Source organism: Sus scrofa, chromosome 2 (genome assembly GCF_054392235.1).
Source record: "Sus scrofa isolate SSC_HxYL_T2T_F1_AM1 chromosome 2, Sscrofa_HxYL_maternal_Yorkshire_Landrace_v2.0, whole genome shotgun sequence".
Lineage (NCBI taxonomy): Eukaryota > Metazoa > Chordata > Mammalia > Artiodactyla > Suidae > Sus > Sus scrofa.
In genome coordinates, this window is record NC_139384.1 from 75859883 (window position 1) to 75884600 (window position 24718).

At 54.7% G+C, this 24718-nt stretch overlaps 1 protein-coding gene across 14 annotated transcripts in view; it reads left to right on the plus strand.

The window, feature by feature from the left end:
- Nucleotides 1-24287, plus strand: part of CACNA1A (calcium voltage-gated channel subunit alpha1 A) — a 378703-nt gene extending 354416 nt beyond the window's left edge. For 7 of the 14 annotated variants that reach the window (XM_085012699.1, XM_085012705.1, XM_085012702.1 and 4 more), the window contains 12 exons: nt 1009-1136; nt 2412-2508; nt 7229-7334; nt 16023-16130; nt 16264-16364; nt 18015-18124; nt 18229-18367; nt 18521-18634; nt 20105-20140; nt 21087-21273; nt 21896-22146; nt 22939-23794. In XM_085012699.1, coding sequence (XP_084868825.1) covers nt 1009-1136; nt 2412-2508; nt 7229-7334; nt 16023-16130; nt 16264-16364; nt 18015-18124; nt 18229-18367; nt 18521-18634; nt 20105-20140; nt 21087-21273; nt 21896-22146; nt 22939-23655 — 2094 coding nt within the window. In that variant the 3' untranslated portion in view covers nt 23656-23794. Of the gene's footprint in view, nt 1-1008; nt 1137-2058; nt 2509-3404; nt 3502-7228; nt 7335-16022; nt 16131-16263; nt 16365-18014; nt 18125-18228; nt 18368-18520; nt 18635-20104; nt 20141-21086; nt 21274-21895; nt 22147-22938 lie in introns of those variants that run through there. The other 7 variants (XM_085012700.1, XM_085012712.1, XM_085012704.1 and 4 more) reach the window with 6 other exon arrangements.
- The last annotated feature ends 431 nt before the right edge of the window (nt 24288-24718 follow it).

Sequence of the window (24718 nt, forward strand, 5' to 3'; positions counted from 1 at the left end):
CCCTATAGAGGCAAAATGGCTGCCAGAGTGCCAGCAAAAAATCCCAGGGAAGGCTCTCTCATTGGCCACCTTGGTCATGTGCCCCTCCCTAGCCAATCACAAGCGAGGGTTGTATGACCACCACCAGGAATTCAGCCACAACCAACAATAGCATCTAAGTATAAAGGAGGCAGGAAGAGTTCCCCTTGTGGCTCATCAGCAGGTTATGAATCCAACTAGTATCCATGAGGACACGGGTTTGATCCCTGGCCTTGCTCAGTAGGTTAAGGATCCTGCATTGCTATGGCTGTTGCATACCCCTGCACATGCAGCTCCAGTTCAACCCCTAGCCTGGGAACTTCCACATGCTGTGGGTGTAGTCCTAAAAAAACAAAAAAAGAAAGGCAACAGGGGTTCCTCAGATGCTATTACCCAAAGGAACAAAAATGATGTCCACAAAGGCCTGGAGGAAAAACTGAAGCCCCCCTGTGCTAAAGGCTCGAAGAGCACATGAAAAGATGCTGTGAGATGCAGACAAAGACAGGAAAATTCATCCATCCATCCATCCATCCAAGAAATATTTGCTGAGTACTTACTTTATGCAGGGAATGGAAACATGACAAAGTTCTGGCCCATGGAGGGTTCACTTTGGTCCTTTTGGGGGCCAGGTGTGGGAGGATTTGGGGTCATGGTGGTCCCCTTGGTGTTGGCCTCTATTTCACATAGCCTCTCCTTCTCTCTCTCCAACTCTCTGTCTCTGTCCATCACTCTTGGTCTTTGTATCTTTCTCTGTCTCCATGTTTATCTCTGTCTCTCTCTTCCATCTCCATTTCTCCATCTCTCTGTCTCTGGGCTCCCACTGGGAACATGTATCTTTTCTGTATCCCCCCCACCCCCCCACCTCTTTGTCTGACTCCCTTTTCCCATTTTATCTCCCTCCTTCTCTCCTTCTGGGCCTCTGTGTATATGTGTTTGGATGTATCTTGCTCTTCCCAACCCCGTCTTGGCCCCCTGGGGGGGTCCCAACAGATGCTGAACCTTTTTGTTGCTGTCATCATGGACAACTTTGAATACCTCACCCGAGATTCCTCCATCCTGGGTCCCCACCACCTGGATGAGTACGTGCGTGTCTGGGCCGAGTATGACCCCGCAGCTTGGTAAGCAGTCATCCCCGCATCCTCCGGCCACCTCGCCCACGTTGTTCTGGCACTGGAGCACCATCTAGGTCTGGCCCCACCCTTGGGGTGTTGGCTTCCTGGGGAGCTAGCAGGGATTTCAGAGAGGTCGGTCTAGAGAAAAGAGATGAGCATCAGCACGCTTGCACATCCCGGGTTAAATGATTTGGGTACCACTGCAGGCTTTCTGGGAGATGAGGGAGGGCATCTGCCAGGAGCTGATCTCCTGTGTCTCTCCTGCCCCCCACTGTGAGGCCTCCAGATGCGGAGGACACACGAGCCAGACCCCAGGGAGGAAGCCAGAGGCCTCGAAGCCTCAATTCTCCTGGGAGCTTGGGGAGAAGGGCTGGTTTAGTTCCCTTGGCAGACAGAACGGGCTGCAAGATCATGATGGCAGAACCCAACTCCCGTGGGGACCCGGGGACCCTGGAGCAGGCGGTCACACGAGGCCAAGGTGAGAGGACACAAAGTCATGGTGGTCCTTGCATCTTCATGATCACGAAGGAAGTGAGCTCTCCCATCTCGTAGGCACCACAGTATCCCTTCCTGGCTGACAGGTGATGGTTTCAAGGGGTGGACCCCACCCTGCCCCTGTGCATTATGTGCCTGCTCAGCACCAAGCCATTGCAGGATGCTCTCGGGAGTGCCATCCTGATGCTCAGAGCCCAGCAAGCACAGACTGAGGATTCCAGTACAGGCTGAGCTTGGGGCCTGAGAAAGCATTAAACAGGGGGCCCTCAGCAGCTGGAGCACCGGACGGGAGGCCTCATGAGGAAGGCGGGGAGGAGTCCGTCCTTGCCATCCTGGCAGCCCCAGACAAGATGAGACCAAGAGGCTGGGGTGAGCCGTGGGGCAAGGGGCTTGACTTTCAGCTGGTGCCTAACTCTTCCTCTTTTGATTTTAGGTCACAGCAGTTGGATGCTGTCCCCCTGTCCTCTATTCCACCAGCCCCCTCCCCTCCAGCCCCCAGTGTAGCCCATGTAGATGGTGGAGGAAGGAGATGCCGAGAGTCTTGCGGGAGGTTCCCCCAGCCCAGAGCTCCAAGCCCACTGCAAACAAAACCCTCTGCCCCCCCTCCACTGCCGGGCCTGCCAAATGCCTGGGAAGATCTCAGGGACCCTCACACATTCCCTGTTTCCCCTATTCCTTCAAGCCAGGGGGCCCCCCCAGCTCCTGGCATCATGACCTCGCTGTGCGCACAGTGTGAAACGCAGCTTGACCCCGTGCCTCCACTAATCCCCTCTCTTCTCCTTTCAGCGGTCGGATTCATTATAAGGATATGTACAGTTTATTGCGCGTAATATCTCCCCCTCTCGGCTTAGGCAAGAAATGTCCTCATAGGGTTGCTTGCAAGGTTTGATTTCCACTAAAACCTGCTAGCATCCATGGAATGAGTGTGGCTTGGGGTTCTTCAATATATATATTTCATATATATATATATAAAATCTTTTTTTAAAAGACAGAGCCATTTCTCTTTTGCACTAAACTAGAAACCTCTCTTAGGCAACAGAATGCAGTCACGTAGACTTGATGAAGCATGGAACATATATCTCTCCGTTCCCTTCAGCCATTTCTGCTTGCTCTGAGCTGAAGCTGCCCCCATCCCGGGGTCTCCACGGCACCCCAGATCAGACACATCAGGGGGATCGTTAACTTTGCATTGTCCCCCCTCCTCCACCGCCACCACCATCTCCTCCACTCTCCCCTCCTCCACCCTTCGCCTCCCGAAGCCCCCAGCCTTCCTCCCACAGCCCTGGCCCCTCCTCCCCATCTCGGCCCCTCCTCAGAGACCAGCCTCAGCCAAACCAGAGAACTTGACCCCCTTTTTAACACCGAACCAGAGCATGGCCCCAGGCCGTCCAGAGTGAGAAGTGCCCCCCCCTTCCGGCCACCTTCCACCAGAACCATAGCTCAGAGTCAAAATCGAATCTGACTTTTCTCTTTTCTCTCTCTCTCCCTGCTCGTAAGCAGTGAAATAATCTTTTTTTAATCACCTCTTCCATTTTTCCCCTCCTCTTTTTCATTTATTTGAAATACCTCTTTTATCGTTCTCTGCATCCTTCTCTCTTTTTTCGGCTCGTGTGATTTTTGTGTGTGTGTGTGTGTTTTTTGGTGATTTTTTTTTTTTTTTGGTTTTTTTGGTTTTTATTCCTTTTTTCTTCTTCTTCCGTTTCTTCCCCTCCCTCCACCCACCCACCCACCCTTTGGTTCTCCGTTCCCACTCCCGTTTTTTGTTTTCGGTGCTGCCAGGGGCCGCATGCCTTACCCGGACATGTATCAGATGCTGAGACACATGTCTCCTCCCCTGGGTCTGGGGAAGAAGTGTCCGGCCAGAGTGGCTTATAAGGTAGTCTAACCCTTGCCGACCACCAACGTCCAGGCACTGAGGATTTTTCAGTGCCGACCAGGAACCAACCAGCCACGTCTCTTTTTCCAGCGTTCCTCTTCTTTTTTTTCTTTTTCTTTTTCTTTGTCTTTTTTTCTCCCCTTTCCTCCTCGAGTAAATGGATCATGACCATCCCTTGACTCTAAGCAGCACACTGTGTCTGTCCTTTCTGATGAGTGTGTCTTGGTGTTTTGAGACTCCATTATGGCCAACATGCCAGGCGGGAGGGGGAGGGGAGCCCCCAGGTCCCCTTGCACCTGGTCCCCCAGGAACCAAATTGGACAGAAACACGTTTCTGGAGGTGGGGGTCACCACTGAGCCCAGAGTGGCACTGCCCCCCCCCGTGCCCAGTCCTGGGCAGGTCCCTTGTGGCAGGGGGGGCTTTGACTCCATCTTTTATATCTTGTGTCCCCAGGTCCCTCAGTCCCTCATGCACATCTGAAGCTGATCTCTGACCTAGGGCCTTGGATCCAAAACCTCCCTGGGGGGGAGGCACCCTGAGCCTCTTCCCCCCTCCCACCCCAGAGTTGCTTCCCCAGCCTTCCTGTCCCTATGCCCCCATCTCCCCCCAAGACACCCCAACATACCTCTCCATTGTTCCAGAGTGGGCAAGCGGGCCGCAGCTGGACCCCTGGACCGTGGCACCCTGACGCAGGCCATGCACGCTGCCTTGCGGGGACCTGGGGCGGGCAGGCACCATGGCCGATCTGGGGGTGGTGCATGCTGGCTGAAGGAGCCGCCAGGCGGCTGGGCCGGGCCACCCCTCCAGACCCCTCTGTCCCGGAATCTCCCTTGGCACCCAAGAACAGGTGCTCTGTTCCCCCCAACTCATCCATGAGAAGTTCAGGTGACCTCTGCAGTCAACCCCTCCAAATAAAAACGGCCCCATCATGCCATTCTCCCATCCACCTTGGCCCACCCTGTGTCTGCAAGAGTCCTCGCTCCCCTCCTGTCAGTTGCATTTCTTCCTGCTTCATGTAACCACCTTCCCGAAGCCTCAGTTTCATTCCTCCTCCTCCTCCTCCTCCCTCCATGCCCTCCTACTTCCCAGGTGAGGCCAGGGCAAGGCCACCCCAACAACTTTCCCGTCCACCTATCCCTTCTCTAGTTTTCCTTTTGTCTCTGCTTGGCTGAGCATGGGGTGCGTGTGAGCGTGTACAAGAGAGAAGGAGTGAGTGCCCTTCCATTCCCAGTCTCTGCAAGGCCACCATGGGCCCATAAGGCACCTTTATGCAAATTTGAAACCAGCATCCTCTCTAATGAACTTTTTGTCGGAAAATTTTCGGAATCCACCAGTGCAGCAAGGACAAAACACTTTTCTGCTGGGAAGTTGTCACTGAAATACAAAACTCGGAGTTCCCATTGTAGTGCAGCAGAAAAGAATCTGACTAGGAACCATGAGGTTGCAGGTTTGATCCCTGGCCTCATTCAGTGGGTTAAGGATCTGGCGTCACCATGAGCTGTGGTGTAGGTCGCAGACGCAGCTCGGATCTGGCATTGCTGTGGCTCTGGCCTAGGCCAGCAGCAGCAGCTCCGATTAGACCCCTAGCCTGGGAACCTCCATATGCCACAGGTGTGGCCCTAAAAACACAAAAGACAAAAAAAGGAAAAAAAAGAAATACAAAACTCCAGTGTTCCCATCGTGGCTTAACAGGTTAAGAACCTGACATAGACTAGATAGCAATGAGATCCTGCTGTATAGCACAGGAAGCTATATCTAGTCACTTGTGACAGAACATGATGGAGCATAATGTGAGAAAAAGAATATGTATATGTGTGACTGGGTCACTTTGCTATACAGTAGAAATTAACAGAACAATGTAAATCAACTATAATAGAAAAAAATCATTAAAAAAATAAAACATAAAAAAAAAACCCGGAGTTCCCTTTGTGGCACAGTGGCAACAAATCTGACTAGTATCCATGAGGTCGCAGGTTCGATCCCTAGCCTTGCTCAGTGGGTTAAGGATCCGATGTCACCATGAGCTGTGATGTAGGTCGCAGACGCGGCTCGGATCTGGCATTGCTGTGGTTGTGGTGTAGCCTGGCAGCTACAGCTCCGATTTGACCCCTAGCCTGGGAACCTCCATATGCCACAAGTGCGGCCTTAAAAAGGCAAAAAAAAAAAAAACAAAACAAAAAAATCCAACATAGGAGTTCCTGTTGTGGCTCAGCAGGTTAACAACCCTGACTAGTGTCCATGAGGATGTGAGTTCAGTCCCTGGCCTCGCTCGGTGGGTTAAGGATCTGGCACTGCTGCAAGCTGTGGCAAAGATAGCAGACGCCTCTCAGCCCTGGCATTGCCATGGCTGTGGCATAGGCTGGTGGCTATAGCTCCAGTTTGACCCCTAGCCCAGGAACTTCCATATGCCATGGGTACAGCCAAAAAAAAAAAAAAAACGAACCTGACGTAGTGCCCATGAGAATGTGGGTTCAATATCTGGCCTCACTAAGTGAGTTAAGGATCAGGCATAGCCACAAGCTGCAGTGTAAGTCCTAGATGCAGCTCAGATCTGGTGTTGCTGTGGCTGTGGCTTAGGCCTGTAGCTGCAGCTCCAATTTGACCCCTAGCCCAGGAACTTACATATGCTGCAGGTGCTGCTGTAAAAAGAAAAAAAAAAATACACAAATGCATGATTTCTAAGATGGGGAACCTTTGGTGCAGTGCACAACCTGCACCGCTCTGCACAGTGGCCCAGCCTGTGTGTGTTTATATACCACCTCCATCCCCCACCCTGCCCCAACCCATCCCTGTGTTTTGCTCCAAGGTTGCCATCCCCTTCCCCATCTCCAAATCTATTCCCTGCCAACCTGTGTCTTAATCCTCTGGTGAACATCAGTCTCCATCTCCATGCCATCTCAGCCTGGGCTGGTGCACACCAGCCCAGCATCCTCTCCTGGAACCACCAAGCATGGGGAACAGAGCCCCTGCCTGGGACCCAGGGAATCTTTTCTTCCCTGGGCCATGGGAGCACCCCTCCCCCTCCTTCCCCTTGCCATCGCACAAAGAGCCAAGATCCAGACATGCCCCTGAGATACACTTTCCACAGAGCTATGAATGAGTCTCGAGATTCCGTCTGCATGTGCCCCTGTCTGCCCTTCTGTGTGTCATGGCCTTGCTGCATGTCGGTGAGGGGCCCGCCCCATCAGTGGGGTGGGGGGGTGCACCTTCCTGCCTGCCGCTTCTCAGAGGAATGATGTGGTCTGTGCCCCTCTAGTCTGGTCTGGGCCGGGTTGGGGGTGGGGAGCCAGTGGCCCTTCCCCTCCTGTGGCTGTGGCCACAGACCCCCCTCTCCCCTTCTCGCCTGGCTGCTGCATGTCTGCTGCAATCTGGCTTGAGCTCTTCTTCTTAGGGGTCAGAATGGAACGGAGCTGTCCAGAAGAACTCTGGGGCAGGGCAAGGATCTAGGCCAACCTTGGAAACGCCAGTTCTGGGGTCCATTGGGTGGGTGAGGAAGGGGCAGGGGCTCAGCAACATAGGAGAACCCCCAGTGCCCTCCCCTGGGGCCACTGAGGGCAATCAGGAAATGGAGCCTTAGGACAGGTAACCTAAGCGGGGGGCGGGGGGGGGTGTACCTTAGCCACTGCCTTCAGAGTTCTTCCTGGGGCTCCCTGGGGAGGGTGGGTCTGGCTCACAGGACAGGGGAGGGACGCCTTGGTATGACTGCCCTTGCCTTTGGTTTCACAGAGGCTCCTGCGGATGGATTTGCCTGTCGCTGATGACAACACCGTCCACTTCAATTCTACACTCATGGCCCTGATCCGCACAGCCCTGGACATCAAGATCGCCAAGGGTAAGGACAGGGATGGGAGCGGAGAGGGTAGGGCTGGGTGGATGGAGCCAGGGCCTCAGAGGGCTCAGCCATTCATTCGCTCAGCAAATATCTAGAGCTCACCTCTTGAGTGCCAGACATCACTCTAAGCCTTGAGGATGCAGCTTACCCTTCCCATTGCCAGGGTGGGTACTCAAGGAGGTTGTGACAGGATCATGTGGATACCTGGGCAAGAAGTTCTCCAGGCAGAAGGACCAGCAGGTTCAAGGGACCGTGTTGAAAAGACTCACCCTCTAAGCATGGGGGTGCCACGCAGCCTCAAGGGCAGAGGAGGGACCTGCCCCCATTCGCCTTTGAACAAGCTCCCTCTAGCCACACACAGTGGGGAGAATGGACTAAAGGAGCCCAGGAAGGAGGCTGCTGATGTTACTCAGGTGAACGCAGGATGGCAGCTTGGATGGAAGGGGTATGGAGAATTCATGTTCTGGATATTTCCCTCGTGTCAAGACAACCAGATGGCCAATGTGTGGGCTGTGAGCTGTGAAGGAAAGAGAGACATCCAGGCCACCCCCAGGGCTGGGGGTCCCAGTGCCTGAAGGACGAAGACGCCGTTGCCTGAGAGGAAAGGGACAGGAAGAGAGGGTTTGGGGTGAAGGGGGTGGGGGTGAGTGTTGACTGTGGCATGTGGAGATGGAGGCCATGCAGGGGGCTCTCCAACTTGTACTTCTAGGGTGGGAGGGTCTCCTCAGAAGGTTCTGAAGGAAGATGAGTTTTCCCAACTGGGCTGGAGATGTAGAGTTAGGAAGCATCAGATGGTGGCAGGTTTTTAAGCCAGGAGACTGAGCTGGGCGAGCTCTCTGAGGGGATGAGTGTGCACCAAGAGCCCCCAAAAAACTAAGCCAGTAGCCACCCCAACATTAAAGGTGACCAAGAGGAAGTTCCCATTGTGGCTCAGTGGTAACGAACCCAACTGGTATCCATGAGGTTGCAGGTTCAATCCCTGGCCTCGCTCAGTGGGTTAAGGATCCAGTATTGCCATGAGCTGTGGTGTAGGTTGCAGATGCAGCTGAGATCCAGCATTGCTGTGGCTGTGGCATAAGCCAGCAGCTTTAGCTCCAATTTGATCCCTAGCCTGGGGACCTCCGCATGCTATGGGTACAGACCTAAAAATAAAAAAGAAAAAGAAAAAAAAAAAGTGACTGAGAAAAGGTGGCCAGGGAGGTGGATGGAGACCAGGGCAACAGAGGCTCCTAAAAGGTGTCTCCAGTGTGTCAGGTGCTGCCCAACAGCCAAAGAAGATAAGGACCAAGAGTGGCTGGCAGGCAGTTCCCACTGTGGTGCAGTGGGATCAGTGGCATCTTGGGAGAACTGGGACACAGGTTCGATCCCCAGCCCAACGCATTGGGTTAAGGATCTTGGCATTGCCACAGCTGTGACTTAGGTCACAACTATAGCTCAGACCTGATCCCTGGCCCAGGAATGGCGTACACCATGGAGCAGCCAAAAAAGAAAAAAAAAAAGTGGCAGATTCTGTGCCAGGTCACCACTGGTTACTTTGACTGGGGCAGCTCTCGTGGAGAGGTCATGGCCTCTCCTGCCCGGAGGGGGTTTTGGAAGCCTAACAGTGACTGGTTGTGACCTAACAGCTGTTGGGACAGCGAGGCAGGGAGAGAGGCACATGGAGCACCAGAAAGAAGGAAGTTGGGACTGTTGCTGGTGGAGGCTGGGTCCATCGTCCAGCAGAGGGTTGGAAATCAGGGGCAAAAAAGAGAGGTCAGGACTCCACCCAGATGAAGACCAGGGAGATCAGGAAGAAGGAAGACAGTTCTTCAGGGCCACGTGTTGCTACTGGGGTCCTGGGGAGAAGAGGGGAAGAGGAGCCAAAGCCAGAAGTTGCTGGGAGGGACCAACTTCAGGAAGGGAGACCAGCAGCTTCCAGTGGGACAGTGCCTGGGGGTGCATAAAAAAACAGACAGTGTTAGAGCCTGGGAATGTGCAGGTGAAGGTAAAGAGGATGGGGGAGCCTCTGGATGGTGGGGAGGGGATGGCGTATTATTCCAAAGCTTATCCAGGTGTGATATCAGAATTCAGTTCCTTGTAGTTGTAGAACTGAGGTCCCCATTTCATTTCTGGCTTTTAGGGAGGGGTTGTGCTTAGTTCCTGGGGATGCATCTTATTCTTCCTGTGCTCCAAATCTCTGACTTCTGCTTTCAACTAGAGAAAATGTTCTCCTTTTAGAGGGTTCCCCTGATTAGGTCAGGCCCACCCAGATAAGTTCTCTATCTTACAGTCAGCTGGCTTGGGACTTTGATTATATTTGCAAAGTCCTTTCATAGCAGTACCTAGACTAGCATTTTGATTGAATAACCAGAAGCTTGCTGGGAGAGAGGGAGCAGCTTGAGAATTCTGCCTGCCACAGTTCCCTTATCTGTAAAATGAGTCTAGTAGTGCACCCACTCTTGGTACACAATGTCTTTGCAACCTTTATGCTATTTCCCTCTGGGGACCTGTATTCAGGGGTTCCAAGACAACCCAAGACTTGGGTTCAGTGATTCACTAGAAGGACTCACAACTGAGAAGAACTGTTTTACTCATGGTTATGGTTTATTACAGCAAAAGGATACAGATTAAAATGTGGAAAGGGGTGAGTTCCCATCATGGCTCGGCAGAAACGAATCTGACAAGGACACAGGTTCAATCCCTGGCCTCACTCTGGCATTTCCATGAGCTGTGGTACAGGTCACAGACTCAGCTTGGATCTGGTGTTGCTGTAGCTGTGGAGAAGGCCAGTAGCTACAGCTCCAATTCAACCCCTAGCCTGGAAACCTCCATATGCTATGGGTGTGGCCCTAAAAAAAAAAAAAAAAACTGCAAAGGAAAAAGACACATGGAGCAGGGTCCAAGAGAGACCAAGAGGGAGCTTTCCAGTGGAGTCACATGGGCAATGCTTACTTCTCTCAGCAATGATTTGTGACAGCACATATGACGTAGTGTCAGCCATTCAGGCCCACTCGAACTTTGGTATTTAATGGGAGTTGGTCCTGTAAGCTTGGCTGACCTATGTTACTTGGCCTCCAGCCCCTTTAGTGGTCACACTGATACCACATGGCTCAAGGCCCCAAGCATAAATCATAATGCCAAGAGAAACTATCTGGCCTAGTCCAAAGCCCCCAGCAAACAAAGACACTCTTTTTTCTTGTTTTTTTTTTTTTTCTTTCTTTCTCTCTTTTTGCTTGTTTAGGGCCACTCATATGGCATATAGAAGTTCCCAGGATTGGGGTTGAATCCAAGCTGCAGCTGAGGCTTTCACCACAGCCACAGCCATAGCAACACGAGATCTGTGCCACATCTGCAACCTACACCACAGCTCATGACAATGCTGGGTCTTTAACCCACTGAGTGACGCCAGGGATTGAACCTGCATCTCATGGATACTAGTCGGGTTCATTACTTCTGAACCACAAGGGAACTCCAACCCAGACACTCTTATCAGGCAGGATACCCTAAGGACCTAAAGGTTATCGCTCAGGAGCTCACCTGATTAGGTCAGACCCACCCAGATAAAACCTGTATCCTACAGTCAGCTGACTTAATACTTTAATTATATTTGCAAAGTTCTTTCATAGCAGTACCTAGACCAATATTTGATTGAATAATGAGAATCTTGCTGGGAGAGAGGGGGAGACCATTCGTGTCTTTTGTTTTTTTGTTTTTGTTTGTTTGTTTCATTTTTTGGGTGTTTTTTATTTGTTTGTTTTTGTTTTTTGTCTTTTTGCCTTTTCTAGGGCTGCACCTGCAGCATATGGAGGTTCCCAGGCTAGGGGTCTAATCGGAGCTGTAGCCACCAGCCTATGCCAGAGCCACAGCAACGTAGGGTCCGAGCCGTGTCTGCAACCTACAACACAGCTCACAGCAACGCTGGATCCTTAACCCACTGAGCAAGGCCAGGGATCAAACCTGCAACCTCATGGTTCCTAGTCGGATTTGTTAACCACTGAGCCACAACAGGAATTCCCATTCATGACTTTGCAATACATAGGGTGTAGACAACCCAAGTCTGCAGAGTTGTCCTTTACTGAACAGAACCCTTTCTATGGGACTGCAGCAAGTCCAGCCTTTATGACAGTCACCAGATTCCCCACCTGAGGATTTCAGGGACTTCTGGGGATGAGCCCACATGCTTGCCTGTCATTGTTTTCACTCATACCACAGATGCTACTCAGCTCCCAGAGGGTCATGCCTCTAGCACCTCAGAGCCAGGAACCCTTCCCCTTCCTGTCCCCTCCCACAGTTCCATGGAGCACAGCTGAGCCAGGCTGTGGATTCAAGAAGGTCAGCTGATGGCTTAGAGACGACAGTTCTAAGAGCAATGACAGTCACAGTTGTTTGAACAGAATCGAGTCTCAGGCGGGCTGAGAATCCATCATTCTTTTTTTCAACACTCAGTTTGCTTCTTGATGAGGCCCACTCTCAACCCAGGTCCCGAAGTCAGCAGTGCCACAGAAATAAGAAAGAGACACAGAAATAGAGTGGGGATCAGGGCTACCGCCTCCAAGAGGCAATAGCAACCCTCTGAGCCAACTCAAGGTTTTTATTTACTATTTTCTACTTTCTTATACTTGCAGGGGATAAATCGGTATTTTACTGCAAACGGATTGGAAGCAAGATATGCCAGGACAGGCATTCCTAAGCACATAAAGTAATCATAAATGTTTTAGCCCTCCCAGGCCGTAATTTTTGTTTGCTTCAAGCCATCTATGGCCTCTCCCACAAATCCCCCAAGGCTCCAGTCCTGAGACTGTCAGAGCTGATGGTTTTCCATCAGCAACATCAATGCTTCAGCAATCTTGTTTTCAAGATGCCATTTTTGATGTCATTCTCATTCATTTTGCCTCAAGGGTCATGAGAGAGTCACGAGACCTTGTAAAGTATAGACTGACCTCTACAGCCACTCTATGGCGCCAGTCTTTTCTTTCCATTCTTTATCACATCACACATTCATGCCTCCAACAGCTTCTGAACACCCTAAGTTCCTTTCCAGCAGGCAGGGGCTATCCTGGGGTGAATGGATTAACCTCGGTCATTCTTCAGATTCTTCAAAAATTGTGAGGCTGGAGTTCCCACCATGGCACAGTGGGTTAAGAATCCAACAGCAGAGTCCCCATTGAGTCCCCGGTAATGAATCTGACTAGTATCCATGAGGCCAAAGGTTCGATCCCTGGCCTCGCTCAGTGGGTTAAGGATCCAGAGTTGCCATGAGCTGTGGTGTAGGTTGCAGACGTGGCTTGGATCCCACTTTGTTGTGGCTGTGGTGTAGATCAGCGGCTGCAGCTCCAATTCGACCCCTAGCCTAGGCACTTCCATATGCCGTAGGTGGGGCTCTAAAAAGATAAATAGATAAAACCAGAGAATGAGTACATGAATTGGTTTTCTCACAGTTGTAAGGACAGGACTCTAAAATCAAGGTGCCAACAGGTTTGGTTTCCTCTGAGGCCTGTCTCTGCAGCTTGTGGACAGCCACCTTCTTGCTGTGTCCTCACATGGCCTTTCCTCTGTGCATATGCACCCCTGGTTGTCTGCCTCTCTCTTCTAGGGACACCAGGCCCATTGAATTAATGACCCACCTTTATGACATCATGTAGCTCTAATTACTTACTAAAGGCCTCATTTCCAAATGCCATTACCTTGGGAGTTAGAGACTTAACATGAATTCGGGGGGGGACACAATTCAGTTTATAATGACAGATGTCTTCCTTTTCTCCACTAGAAACAGGAAACGTATTAGCTGTAGGGAGAAAGGGATCTTCGGCAGGAATGTCATGTTTTCTTCTTTCCCTTCCCATGTCTCTGAGAAGGAGCCACAGAGGGAGTTCCCATTGCGACGCAACAGGTTAAGGAGTCCATGTAGTCTCTATGAGGATGCAGGTTCAATCCCTGGCCTCGCTCAGTGAGTTAAGGATCTGGCGTTACCTACCAAGTAGGTAACCTCGAGCGTTATCAAGCTGCAGCATAGATCACAGATGCGGCTCAGATCTGGAGTTGCTGTGGCTGTGGTGTAGGCCAGCAGCTGCATCTCTGATTGGAACCCTAGCTCAGGAACTTCCATGTGCCACAGGCACAGCTTTAAAAAGAGAGAGGAAAAAGAAGCCACAGAGACCCCACGCATCTCACTTCACTGCTGATGGGAGACATAGCTATGCTTTCCTAGAGGAAAGAAAAACTGCTATAGGCTGGTGTCAAGGGTGTTGAGAGCCCATTTACACAGATGGTTTTTCCCAGGGGTCTCCCACAGCCTCCCAACCTGTGTCCAGACCCACCAATCAGTCCCACCCCCGTGCAGCTCAGCCGGTGACCACAACCCCCTGTATCATTAAATCCTACAACCACCAGCAATGAAGACCAGACTGTGGAATGAGCCCTCTGGTGGCTAGGTGGTGAACAACAACATAAGTGCCTCGCTGAGAAGTAAAGCAGGAAAAAGGCTTAAAAGTGGGGGGGAGGTACTATTTTAGGTTGGGGGGCAGCTAGAAGACCTCTTTTTTTTTCCTTTTTAGGGCCGCACTTGAGGCATGTTGAAATTCCCGGGCTAGGGATCGAATCAAAGCTGCAGCTGGGGGCTTCTGCCACAACAACAGCAACGCAGAATGCAAGCTGTGTCTGCAGCCTACCATGCAGCTCCCTGCAACACCAGATCCTTAACCCATGGAGCAAGGCCAGGAATTGAACCCCCATCCTCATGGATATTAGTTGGGTACTTAACTGGCAGAGCCACAGCAGGGACTCCATAGAAGACCTCTTTGATAAAGGGTTTGGGCAAGGGCCTGAAGGAGGTGAGGGAAGGGTCCACATAGATATTTGTGGAAAGAAACATCCTGGAAGAGAAAACAGCTCATGCAATTGCTTTGAGCCAGGACAGTGCTTGGCATGTCTGTGGAGCAATGGAGAGTTTAGTGGGGCTGGAACAGAGTAGCAAGGGGGGAAGTAGAGGTTACAAGGGCAGTTGGTGCAGGGCCTTGTGGACTTGGGTATCACTTTGGGTGAAGTGAGAACACAGGAGGGCTCAGAGCAAAAGAGGTGAGAACTGACTCAGGTGTTCAGGGGCACCTTCTGGTGGTTGTGGGAGGATGAGGCGACCCAGACAGAGGTGACTGCACTGGTCCAGGCAGTTCAGCTCCCCATCCCCTCCATAGCCTTACTCTGGAACAGGATCTAAGCTTTACCTTAAAAAAAAAGGCCCTTCTGGAGGTTTTTCTCAAAATAAAGGCATCTGTCTCCAGAGCCACATGGGGGAAGATGAGTGAAAGTTCCACGCAGTGCCTGGCAGATGTCTGCAATTTAACCCACATCTGCTGAGAAGAAGAAGCTGGGCAGGGGGTCCAGAGGCAGCCTCAGAATGGGGAAGGAGGAGTGGGAGAAGGAAGGCCAAGGAGGGCATATGCTGAGTGACAAGCTATGAGCAGGAAGTGGAGGCAAATGGGGATTTGGGGCCTGCCCGAGCAGGCTAGCTATTCAGCCAGCATGCCCCTGTGGATGGTTGCTAAAACACTGAAATACTTCTCTATTGGTTGGTAGCCAGCCCCCGCCCTTCCCCAGATCTCCTGGACCTCATCCCATAATCCAGCAGCCACAGGGTTAATATTTGGCCCAGCAGGGAGCCTTCAGGCCCTTGTTCTAGCCCTGTCATCAATGTCCCTTCCATACTCAGGGGTAAATGTTGAAAACAGCATCCCTGTGCCCAGGGTTGGGGGCTGTGAAACAGGAGTAGAAGCAGGGAGCAGGCTATTGTATCATTCAGGTTGGATGAGAATATGCTGCTGTAACAAACAGCCCCAAGTTCTCGAACCAACAAAAGATTTGCTTCCCACTTCCATTATGTGGGAACTTCTGGGGTTGGCAGGGGCTTCCGCTCATCAGTCACTTAGGGACTGGGCCTGAGTGGGCAACCACTGTCACTAGTGCTCCCAGCCCCTGTGGCAGAGGGAACAAGAACTCAGGAGAGTCCTGCACTGGCCATGGAATGCCCAAAGGGACATCTCACTATGCTCACACCTCATTGGCAAGAAGTCATCACATGACCCCGGCCAACCCCAGGGGACCAGGAAGGGCCACACTCAGGTGCACTCAGGCCAGAGGGATCAGGAATCACTGCCAAAGAGCCTTAATGGCCAATTGGTTGGGGTGAGGGACCAAGAATGGGGTGAGGGACCAAGGATGGGCTCCATCCAAGGTCAACATTCATAAGAGGGACAACTTGTTCAGGGAGAAACCTCTTTTATCAGGGCTGCTCCCCAAGCCTTACCCAGGCTCCCTACGGCAGATGCCGTCCTAACTCTGCACCTTAACTACCTTGATTGTCAAACAGCTCAGTGAGGCAGGTACTATTGCCATCATCCCCATTTCAAAAATGAGCAAACTGAGGCAGAGAAAGGTAGACTAATAGCCACGTCATCCAGTCGGCAAGTGGGAACCAGGTTAGCCCCTCTGGATACTGGACTGTCCTCCACCCAGCCGTTCCAAGGCCCTGGCCCTACTGAGGACCAGAGCCCATGTGGTCAGTCCCCTCTCCAGGTCAGGCCCACAGAACCCTGGAGACCTGCCAGGAACCAGGACACCAGAGTGTGGGTCAGCAGGAGCCACTGACTTTGCTGCTGCCCCTAGGCTGGCTGACGCCCAGCCAGGCAATCAGGGCTTCTCTGTTCCCACTCACAGGCGGAGCCGACAAACAACAGATGGATGCCGAGCTGCGGAAGGAAATGATGGCCATCTGGCCCAACCTGTCTCAGAAGACGCTGGACCTGCTGGTCACCCCTCACAAGTGTAAGAGCCAGGCCTGGCCTGGCCCCGGGGCTCTGTTCCGCCAGGAAGGAGGGGGAGGGGGAGGAGGTGCAGGGGACAGTGCGGCTGGTGCAGAAGGGCCCCCCCCCATGGTGAGCTCACCCTGTGCCCCCAGCCACCGACCTGACAGTGGGGAAGATCTATGCGGCCATGATGATCATGGAGTATTACCGGCAGAGCAAGGCCAAGAAGCTGCAGGCCATGCGTGAGGAGCAGGTATGCCCCCGGCCCTGATGGCCCTTCCTTCCTATCTCCATCGTTCTGGGGACACCCAGGCTGGGAGAAAGTGGTTTTGTTATCACTCTGAGGACCAACGAGAATGGTGGGGTATGGCCAGGCTCTAGGGCAGGTCACCAAGGAGACAGAGCCTGAGTTAGCTCATCTGCTCCACCAGCACTTACTGGGCACCTACTGTGTGCCAGGCACTATTCTCAGCTCTGGGGTGAGGGGTGCATCTGTGAGCAAAAAAGACCAGAATCCCTGCAGAGCAGAATTTCCAGTTGGAAGAATGCCAGCAGTGACAGATGACTAATTGATACGGCATTGCAGAAAATAGTAAGCATCATGAGAAAAAGCGGGGGCGGGGGAGTGGGGGACGAAATATGATTTGAAGTAGTCAGGGGAGGCTTTGCTGAGGTTGTGACATCTGAGGAAAGTTTTTGAAGGAAGAGGAAAGGGGGTAAGCCAAGCAGATACCTGGGGGGGAAGAGGGAACAGCCAATGCAAAGGCCCTGAGGCAGGATCATGAGTTCGAGTTTGGGGAACAGCAAGGAAGCCAATATGGCAGAACAGAGTGTGAGAGAGAGGAAGTGGGAGGAGACAAGGGTGAGGAGGTGACAGGGCCGATTTCGAAGGGCCTTGTGGGTTTGGGGGGGCTTTTGACTGGGAGTAAGGTGGGAGCCACCAGGGCTCCTCCATAGAGGAGGGAAGTAACTTCATGTAGGTGTTCACTCGTGCCCTCTGGTGGCCGTGGGGGGTAAGGGTGGGAGCTGTGAGCCCTGGGAGGAGGCAGCTGCTCTGGTCCAGGCCAGAGATGATAAACCAAGACCCGGATGGGGCCCTGTAGGGGTGAGAAGTGATCCAGTTATGAATGGATTTGGAAGGAAGAGTCTAGAGGACTGGCTGATAGATCAGACCTGAGTGTGTGTGTGTGTGTGCATGTTGGGGTGTGAAAAATGACTTTGAGGGAGTTCCCATTGTGGCTCAGTGGATTAAGACCTCAACTAGTCTCCATGAAGAGGCAGATTTGATCCCTGGTCTCGTTCAGTGGGTTAAAGATCCGGCATTGCCGCAAGCTGCAGCATAGGTTGCAGACGCAGCTTGGATCCAGTGTTGCCATGGCTGTGGCGTAGGCGGGCAGCTGCAATTTGACCTCTAGCCTGGGAACTTCCATGTGCCACAGATACAGCCGTAAGGAAAAAAAAAAAAAAAATTAAAAAGAATGACTTCTTGGAGTTCCTATGGTGGCACAGCGGAAACGAATCCGACTAGGAACTATGAGCTTGCGGGTTCGATCCCTGGCCTCGCTCAATGGGTTAACAGTCCGGCGTTGCCATGAGCTGTGGTGTAGGTTGCAGATGCGTCTAGGATCTGGCGTTGCTGTGGCTGTGGTGTAGGGTCGGGGGCTACAGCTCCGATTAGATCCCTAGCCTGGGAACCTCCATATGTCGCAGTTGCAGCCCTAAAAAGACAAAAAAAAAAAAAAGGAATGACTTCTGGGATCTCACCGAGGGGTGGGAAGAGCATACCCTGCATAGCCTCCGAGCTGCAGCCTTGACCAGCGCCTAAGCCTCGGGCACCCTCCTCCACCTGTCCTCTGGCCCTCCCCCCAACCCTGTGCATACATTCTGCTGTCTGCTTCCCCAGAACCGGACACCTCTCATGTTCCAGCGCATGGAGCCCCCATCTCCAACGCAAGAGGGGGGCCCCGGCCAGAACGCCCTCCCCTCCACCCAGCTCGACCCAGGAGGTGGCCTGTGAGTTCCTCTGGCCAGGAGGTGGGGGGAGTGGGGGTGCCTATCCCAGGTGTGGAAGCCCCCAGAGTGGCCACCACAGCCCTGGTCTCTGTGCCCCCACACAGTATGGCTCATGATAGCAGCATGAAGGAGAGTCCATCCTGGGTGACCCAGCGAGCCCAGGAGATGTTCCAGAAGACGGGCACATGGAGCCCAGAGCGGGGACCCCCAACTGATCTACCCAACAGCCAGCCCAACTCTCAGGTGCCTCCATCCCTCACCGCCCCCTTGTCTCCCAGGCCTGGGCGGTACAAGAGGGTCTGGCCCCCACACCTGCAGCTCCACAAACCCCAGGCCAGCCCTGGGGTCCATGGGTCAGGACCCGGGGCTCATGGGGCCTCGCCATCTGCCCCGCAGTCCGTGGAGATGCGAGAGATGGGCAGAGATGGCTACTCGGACAGTGAGCACTACCTCCCCATGGAAGGCCAGACCCGGGCCGCCTCCATGCCCCGCCTCCCCGCCGAGAACCAGGTGAGGGCTTTCACCCACCACCCTGGGGCCTGGGGTGGAGCTCCCTGCCCCTTTGGGCCACACCTGGAGCAGCTGGAGGCCCTGCTCCTCTTAGCTCCTCCCAGATAGAGAGCTGAGAGGGGATGAGGTTCTCCTGGGGTGGGGTACGGTGACCATCACCAATTGGGGGTGCTGAGGCCACACGTGGGGGTCACGGGAGGGGGTATGGAGAGGTGATGTGTCAGGCCCAGGTGAGAGCTACAATCAAGAAGGTACAAGCATGCTCAGAGTTCCCATTGTGGCTCAGCAGGTTAACAACCCAACTAGCATCCATGAGGATGCAGGTTCAGTCCCTGGCTTTGCTCAGTGGGTTAAAGGATCTGGCATTGCCATGAACTGTGGTGTAGGTTGCAGATGCGGCTCAGATCCAGCATTGCTGTGGCTGTGGCTTAGACTGGCAGCCGCAGCTTAGATTCATCCTCTAGCCTAGAAACTTCTATATGCTGCAGGTGCAGCCCTAAAAAGAAAAAAAAAAAAAAGGAACATACATGCATGTGTACGTGTGTGCATACATGCACACAGGCACGTACATGCACAGAATGTGTGTGCTCATATACGTGCAAGATTTGGGGAACTTGCCAGGTCCTAGGATCTGGTAGCAGAGCCTGGGGTGGGCCTGGGGGCAGCTGAGGTTCGTCTCTCTGTCTGATCTCTGTGCGGGCTGCTGGCGGGGAGCAGGTGTGTGTGCCTGATGTGTGTCTGCGTGTGGCTGCTTTACCCAGATGCAGGGCTTGGTTAAAGGCAGGCAATCCCAGTGCCCCAGAGCCCTTGGGGACAGAGGGTCCAGAAGCATGGCTGGCTGCCCACCCTGAGAGGCAGGGCAGCATGTCTGACTGTGGCGGGCTGCCCGTGCGCTGTGCCGTGACGTCTGCACGGGGTGGAAGGCTGTGCTGTGCCTGGCTGGGCCAGGGGCCTGGCCTCTAGCTGCTGGAAACTTCGGTGGGAGGCGCCCAGCCTGCATGTGGCTGCCAAGCCCCCATCTCCCTCCCCACCCACCAGGACTGAGCTGGGCCCCAGGAGAGGGGTGGAACAAGCCAGCTGACAGCCACCCCCTCCTGCCCCCCCGCAAGCTTTGAGTGTCAGTGGAGCCAGGGCTGGGATGCATTGCATGAGGCAGAGCCCAGGGCCAGGGGCCTGCGGCCATGCCTTCCCATCTGTTGGTCTTGTGCCTTTGCCATCTGTCTGTGGTGTCTCCTGTCTGTCTCCTCTGTGCCCCTGGGAGGACGGCCAGCCGGCCCAGGGGTCACCCACACACTAGGGACTTTAACCTCTCTCTACCTCCCCCTTCCCCTCCCTGCCCCAGATTCCTCCTCCCACTCCCCACCCTGGCATCTCCTCCATGTACCACCTCTCCACTCTCCCTCTCGGCTTCTATATTTATTTCCTTCTTTCTGTTTTTTCTGTGTGCACCATCCCGTGGGGCTGTGACAGAGGAGAAGGGGCCGGCCACGTGGGAATAACCTCAGTGTATGTACCGCAGCGCCTGCCCGCTGCCCAGCCGGGCTCCGGCCCCCTCTTCCCGCCCACCCCCCCTCGTGGGAGTCCTGTCATCTCTCCTGTCCTCTGACCCCACCCCTTCTTTGCAGACCACACCCCCCTCCAGTCTCGTGGAGCCCCATCCTCGTGTGTTGTGTTCTCTGTGTACACCCACATATGCCGTAGGGGGGGCAGAGCCTGCCCTCCCTCCCGCCAAGCCCCCCCCCAAGCCAGGGGGTCCATCATTCCAGAAGCCTGACCTACAGACCTACTCTTTCTTGGAGGCTCTTTCCCCTGTCATAACCCTTAAACCTCCTGCCTTGGGCAGGGAGGCTGGCCCCTCGGCTGGGCCAGGCCCCGGGCCTTGTCTGCCCCATCTTCTCTCATCTCCCAGCAAAGAACCTGGCTCAACTTGGCGGTTGGTGGGGAGGACACATGCAGGCTCCCAGGCTGCAGGCCAAGGATGAAAAAAGCCAACCCCTACCATCCTCACAGAAGCCAAATTCAGGTGGACAGGAAAGTCCAGGCCCAGGTGGCTGAGGAGGACAGTGAGCTGGGTGGCCTGGCACTGGGCCTATAGGCCCGACACCAACAAGAGGCAGAGGCCCCTCCCCCACCTGGAGAGCAGGCAGGACCCAGGGTCCAGGGCTCCCCTGGACAGAGGAAGCTCTGCCCTTTGGCCCGCCTGCCTGTCCTAGCAGCAGGTGAATAGAATAGGGCCTCCTAGCCAGAACTCAGGATGAGCCCAGGAGGGGACAGAGGAGTGAGTCCTGGGGCCCTGGTTGATCAGGAGCTGAGTCCTGTGAGCCCCCCTCCCCAGTCCCACCCCTGGATGGTCACCCCCGGGTCACCAATGGCCAGTGGGGCAGGACAGACCAGGACTGCTTGGCGCCAGCTGCTGACCCCAGCCCGCCGGCCTGTCCCCCCCCACCCCCAGACCATCTCAGACACCAGCCCCATGAAGCGCTCAGCCTCCGTGCTAGGCCCCAAGGCCCGGCGCCTGGACGACTACTCCCTGGAGAGGGTGCCGCCCGAGGAGAACCAGCGGCACCACCAGCGGCGCAGAGACCGCAGCCACCGAGCCTCCGAGCGTTCCCTGGGCCGCTACACGGACGTGGACACAGGTGGGTCGCCATTCAGGTCTCAGGGCCTGGAGACTCTGTAAGGGAAAGAGGAAGAGGAAGACAGAGCAGGGCAGACACTGAGAGAGAAAAGACGGAAAGGCCTGGAGGAGTTCCCGTTGTGGCTCAGCGGGTTACAAACCCAACTAGTATCCATGAGGATTCAGGTTCAATCCCTGGCCTTGCTCAGTGAGTTAAGGATCCGGCGTTGCTGTGAACTGTGGTACAAGTCGCAGACAAGATGTGGATCCCAAGTGGCAGTGGCTGTGGCTGTGGCTTAGGCTGGCAGCTGTAGCTCCAATTCAACCCCTAGCCTGGGAACTTCCACATGCCGCAGGGGCAGCCCTAAAATGCAAAAAAAAAAAAATGAACCCGAAACAGTGTCTGTCCATGAGGATGCAGGTCTGATCCCTGGCCTCGCTCAGTGGGTTAAGGATCCAGTATTGCCGCAAGCTGTGGCAATAAGTCAAGGATGCAGCTCAGACAGATCCTGTGTTGCTATAGCAGAGAGAACCAGCACCACTCCCAACACCCACCAGGCCGTTTTTGGTGTCCAAGGGAAGGTGCCCATGCCACCCCTCCCTCACACCCATCTGTCTGTCTGTCTTGATTCCATCCGGCCCAGGCTTGGGGACAGACCTGAGCATGACCACCCAGTCTGGGGACCTGCCATCAAAGGAACGAGACCAGGAGCGGGGCCGGCCCAAAGACCGGAAGCATCGGCAGCACCATCACCACCACCATCACCACCACCCCCCGCCGCCAGACAAGGAGCGCTATGCCCAGGAGCGGCCTGACCATGGCCGGGCCCGGGCCCGGGACCACCGCTGGTCCCGCTCACCCAGTGAGGGCCGTGAGCACATGGCACACCGGCAGGTGGGTGTGGCGGGAGACACCCCTGATGGGGAGCCCGTGGGGTCCAGGAGAGGAGGGGAGCCCACACCCCACAGCCACTCTGGCAGAGTCCCCATTCCCACTCCCACTGTGACCTCTGACTCTGCCCACCACTGGGCTCCCCCAGCCAGAGGGGCCTCTGCAGGGGTGGACACCGCCCCCTGCCACTTTGACTCCCCACTCTGCCCACCCCAGCCCCCCTGCCTGCCTGCCACCCCCTCCCCGCCTGCCCGAAGCTGCTTCCTCTTTGGTTGTGGATCACTTTTGAGTTTCCGGCCAGCGTGGTCTTTAATTCATGCCCACGCTGGCTGCCTGCTGCCTTTTGCTTTCCTTTAACCCGGCTTCCGTTTTTTGTTTCGATTATGATTTCTGTCCTCTGGACGCCTGTGAGTAATTTTTGAAATTTCTGCTATTTTAACCCCAAAACTTACAAAACTCCATTTCTCATTTCTCTTTTCACTTTGTTGTGTTGGTTTTCGACTTCCCCCTCCCTCCTTGTCTCTCTCCCCTCCTCTCTCTCCCCTCCTCCTCCCTCTCCCCTCCTCTCCTTCCTCCCCTCATCCCCCTCCTCCTCCCTGTGGCTGTTGCTTTTCTCCTTTTTTTCCATTCAAATGTCCTGTGTCCCCCTCTCTTCCTCCTCCCTGTCCCTCTCCCGCCCTCCTTTGGTTTTCCTTCGCCCCCAACCCTCCCGTCCTCCGTGTCTCCTCCCGTCTCCTTCTGGTTGATTTTGTTGTATCTTTTTTTTTGATTTCCTTTGTTTCAATTTTCGTGTAGGGCAGTAGTTCCGTAAGTGGAAGCCCAGCCCCCTCAACATCTGGTACCAGCACTCCGCGGCGGGGACGCCGCCAGCTCCCCCAGACCCCCTCCACCCCCCGGCCACACGTGTCCTATTCCCCCGTGATCCGTAAGGCCGGCGGCTCGGGTCCCCCGCAGCAGCAGCAGCAGCAACAGCAGCAGCAGCCGGCAGCGCGGCCGGGCCGAGCGGCCCCCAGCGGCCCGCGGAGGTACCCGGGCCCCGCGGCTGAGCCTCTGGCCGGGGAGCGGCCGCCCCCGGGGGGCCACGGCAGCAGCCGCTCGCCCGGGATGGAGCGGCGGGGCCCGGGCCCGGCCCGGAGCGAGTCCCCCAGGGCGTGTCGCCACGGCGGGGCGCGGTGGCCGGCGCCCGGCGCGCACGCATCCGAGGGGCCCCCGGGCCCCCGGCACCACGCTTACTATCGGGGCTCCGACTACGACGAGCCCGACGGCCCGGGCAGCGGCGGCGGCGAGGAGCCCCGGGCCGCCGCCTACGATGCGCCGCCCCCCGCGCGCCACGTGTGCTCGCCCAGGACTCCCCGGGCCCCGGGCCCGGCCTGCGCCTCGCCTTCCCGGCACGGCCGGCGACTCCCCAACGGCTACTACCCAGCCCACGGACTGGCCAGGCCCCGCGGGCCGGGCTCCCGGAAAGGCCTGCACGAAGCCTACAGCGAGACCGACGACGACGACTGGTGCTAAGCCCGGGCGAGGTGGCACCCGCGCCCGCCCGGCCCCCCCACGCACCCCACGCACACGCCCCCGGGGAGGAGCCGCACCGGCCGCGGGGCCACCTCGCTGCCACCTGCCCAGCACACGGGGGAGGGCCCAGGAGAGGACCAGCCGGACGACCCCGGACTCTGGAGGAAGTCCCCAGGGCCAGGACACACCCGGGCGTCCCGCAGAGACCCTCAGCCCGGACAAGCCGCTCCTGGGCAGCGACGGCGCGCCCCCAACCCAGCCCGGATCCCCCATGATGGGGGCCCTCCGGGGCAGACAAACCACACAGCCAAGGGATTCGAATTAACTCAGCCATTTTTGGAGAACCTTGGGGAAAATGGAAATTTCAAAAAAAAAAAAAAAAAAACATTTTTAAAAGAAAAACGGGGAGAAAAAAAATTGCTTCTATTGATGAGTTTTATCATCTCAATTGAATCTTTCCTTTCCCTGGTGAACGCGAGCTGGTGGCCCGTGTGTGGCGAAAAAGGCAGAAGCGAAGTGGAAACCCAGCGTCCCACACAGACCTCCACCAGACACACTCATACCCCACACACGTTCTCAGACACACACAGGAGTGCTTGCTGGTTATACCAAACCCTACTATTACTGCCTGCAGAAATCAATTTAAAACAAATAAACAATTTTAAAAAGGACAAAAAAATTAATGATTGAGAAAAGAAGCATTTTTTTCTGACATTTGGTCCTGCTTGAAATAACAAAAAGAAAAAAGAAAAAAAAAAAAAAACACCACCGATTTCCTTTGCTTCTTTTTTCCTTTTTCCTACCTTGTTTGAAAACTGTGGGCTTGGGACTGTGAATTATTGCATGACATTCAAAAAGAGAAAAAAAATAAAAAAAGTTGAATCAAAGGGCCTCTGGATGGGAGTGGTCTTTATATCCTCTGCAAAGTGCCCTCCAGTTCTCTTCAGGGGAACCTGGGAAGGAGGCACATTGAAAGTGGCTAAGGGTAGTTCCTGTTGGGGCTCAGTGGTAATGAACCCAACTAGTATCCATGAGGACACAGGTTTGATCTCTAGCCTCATTC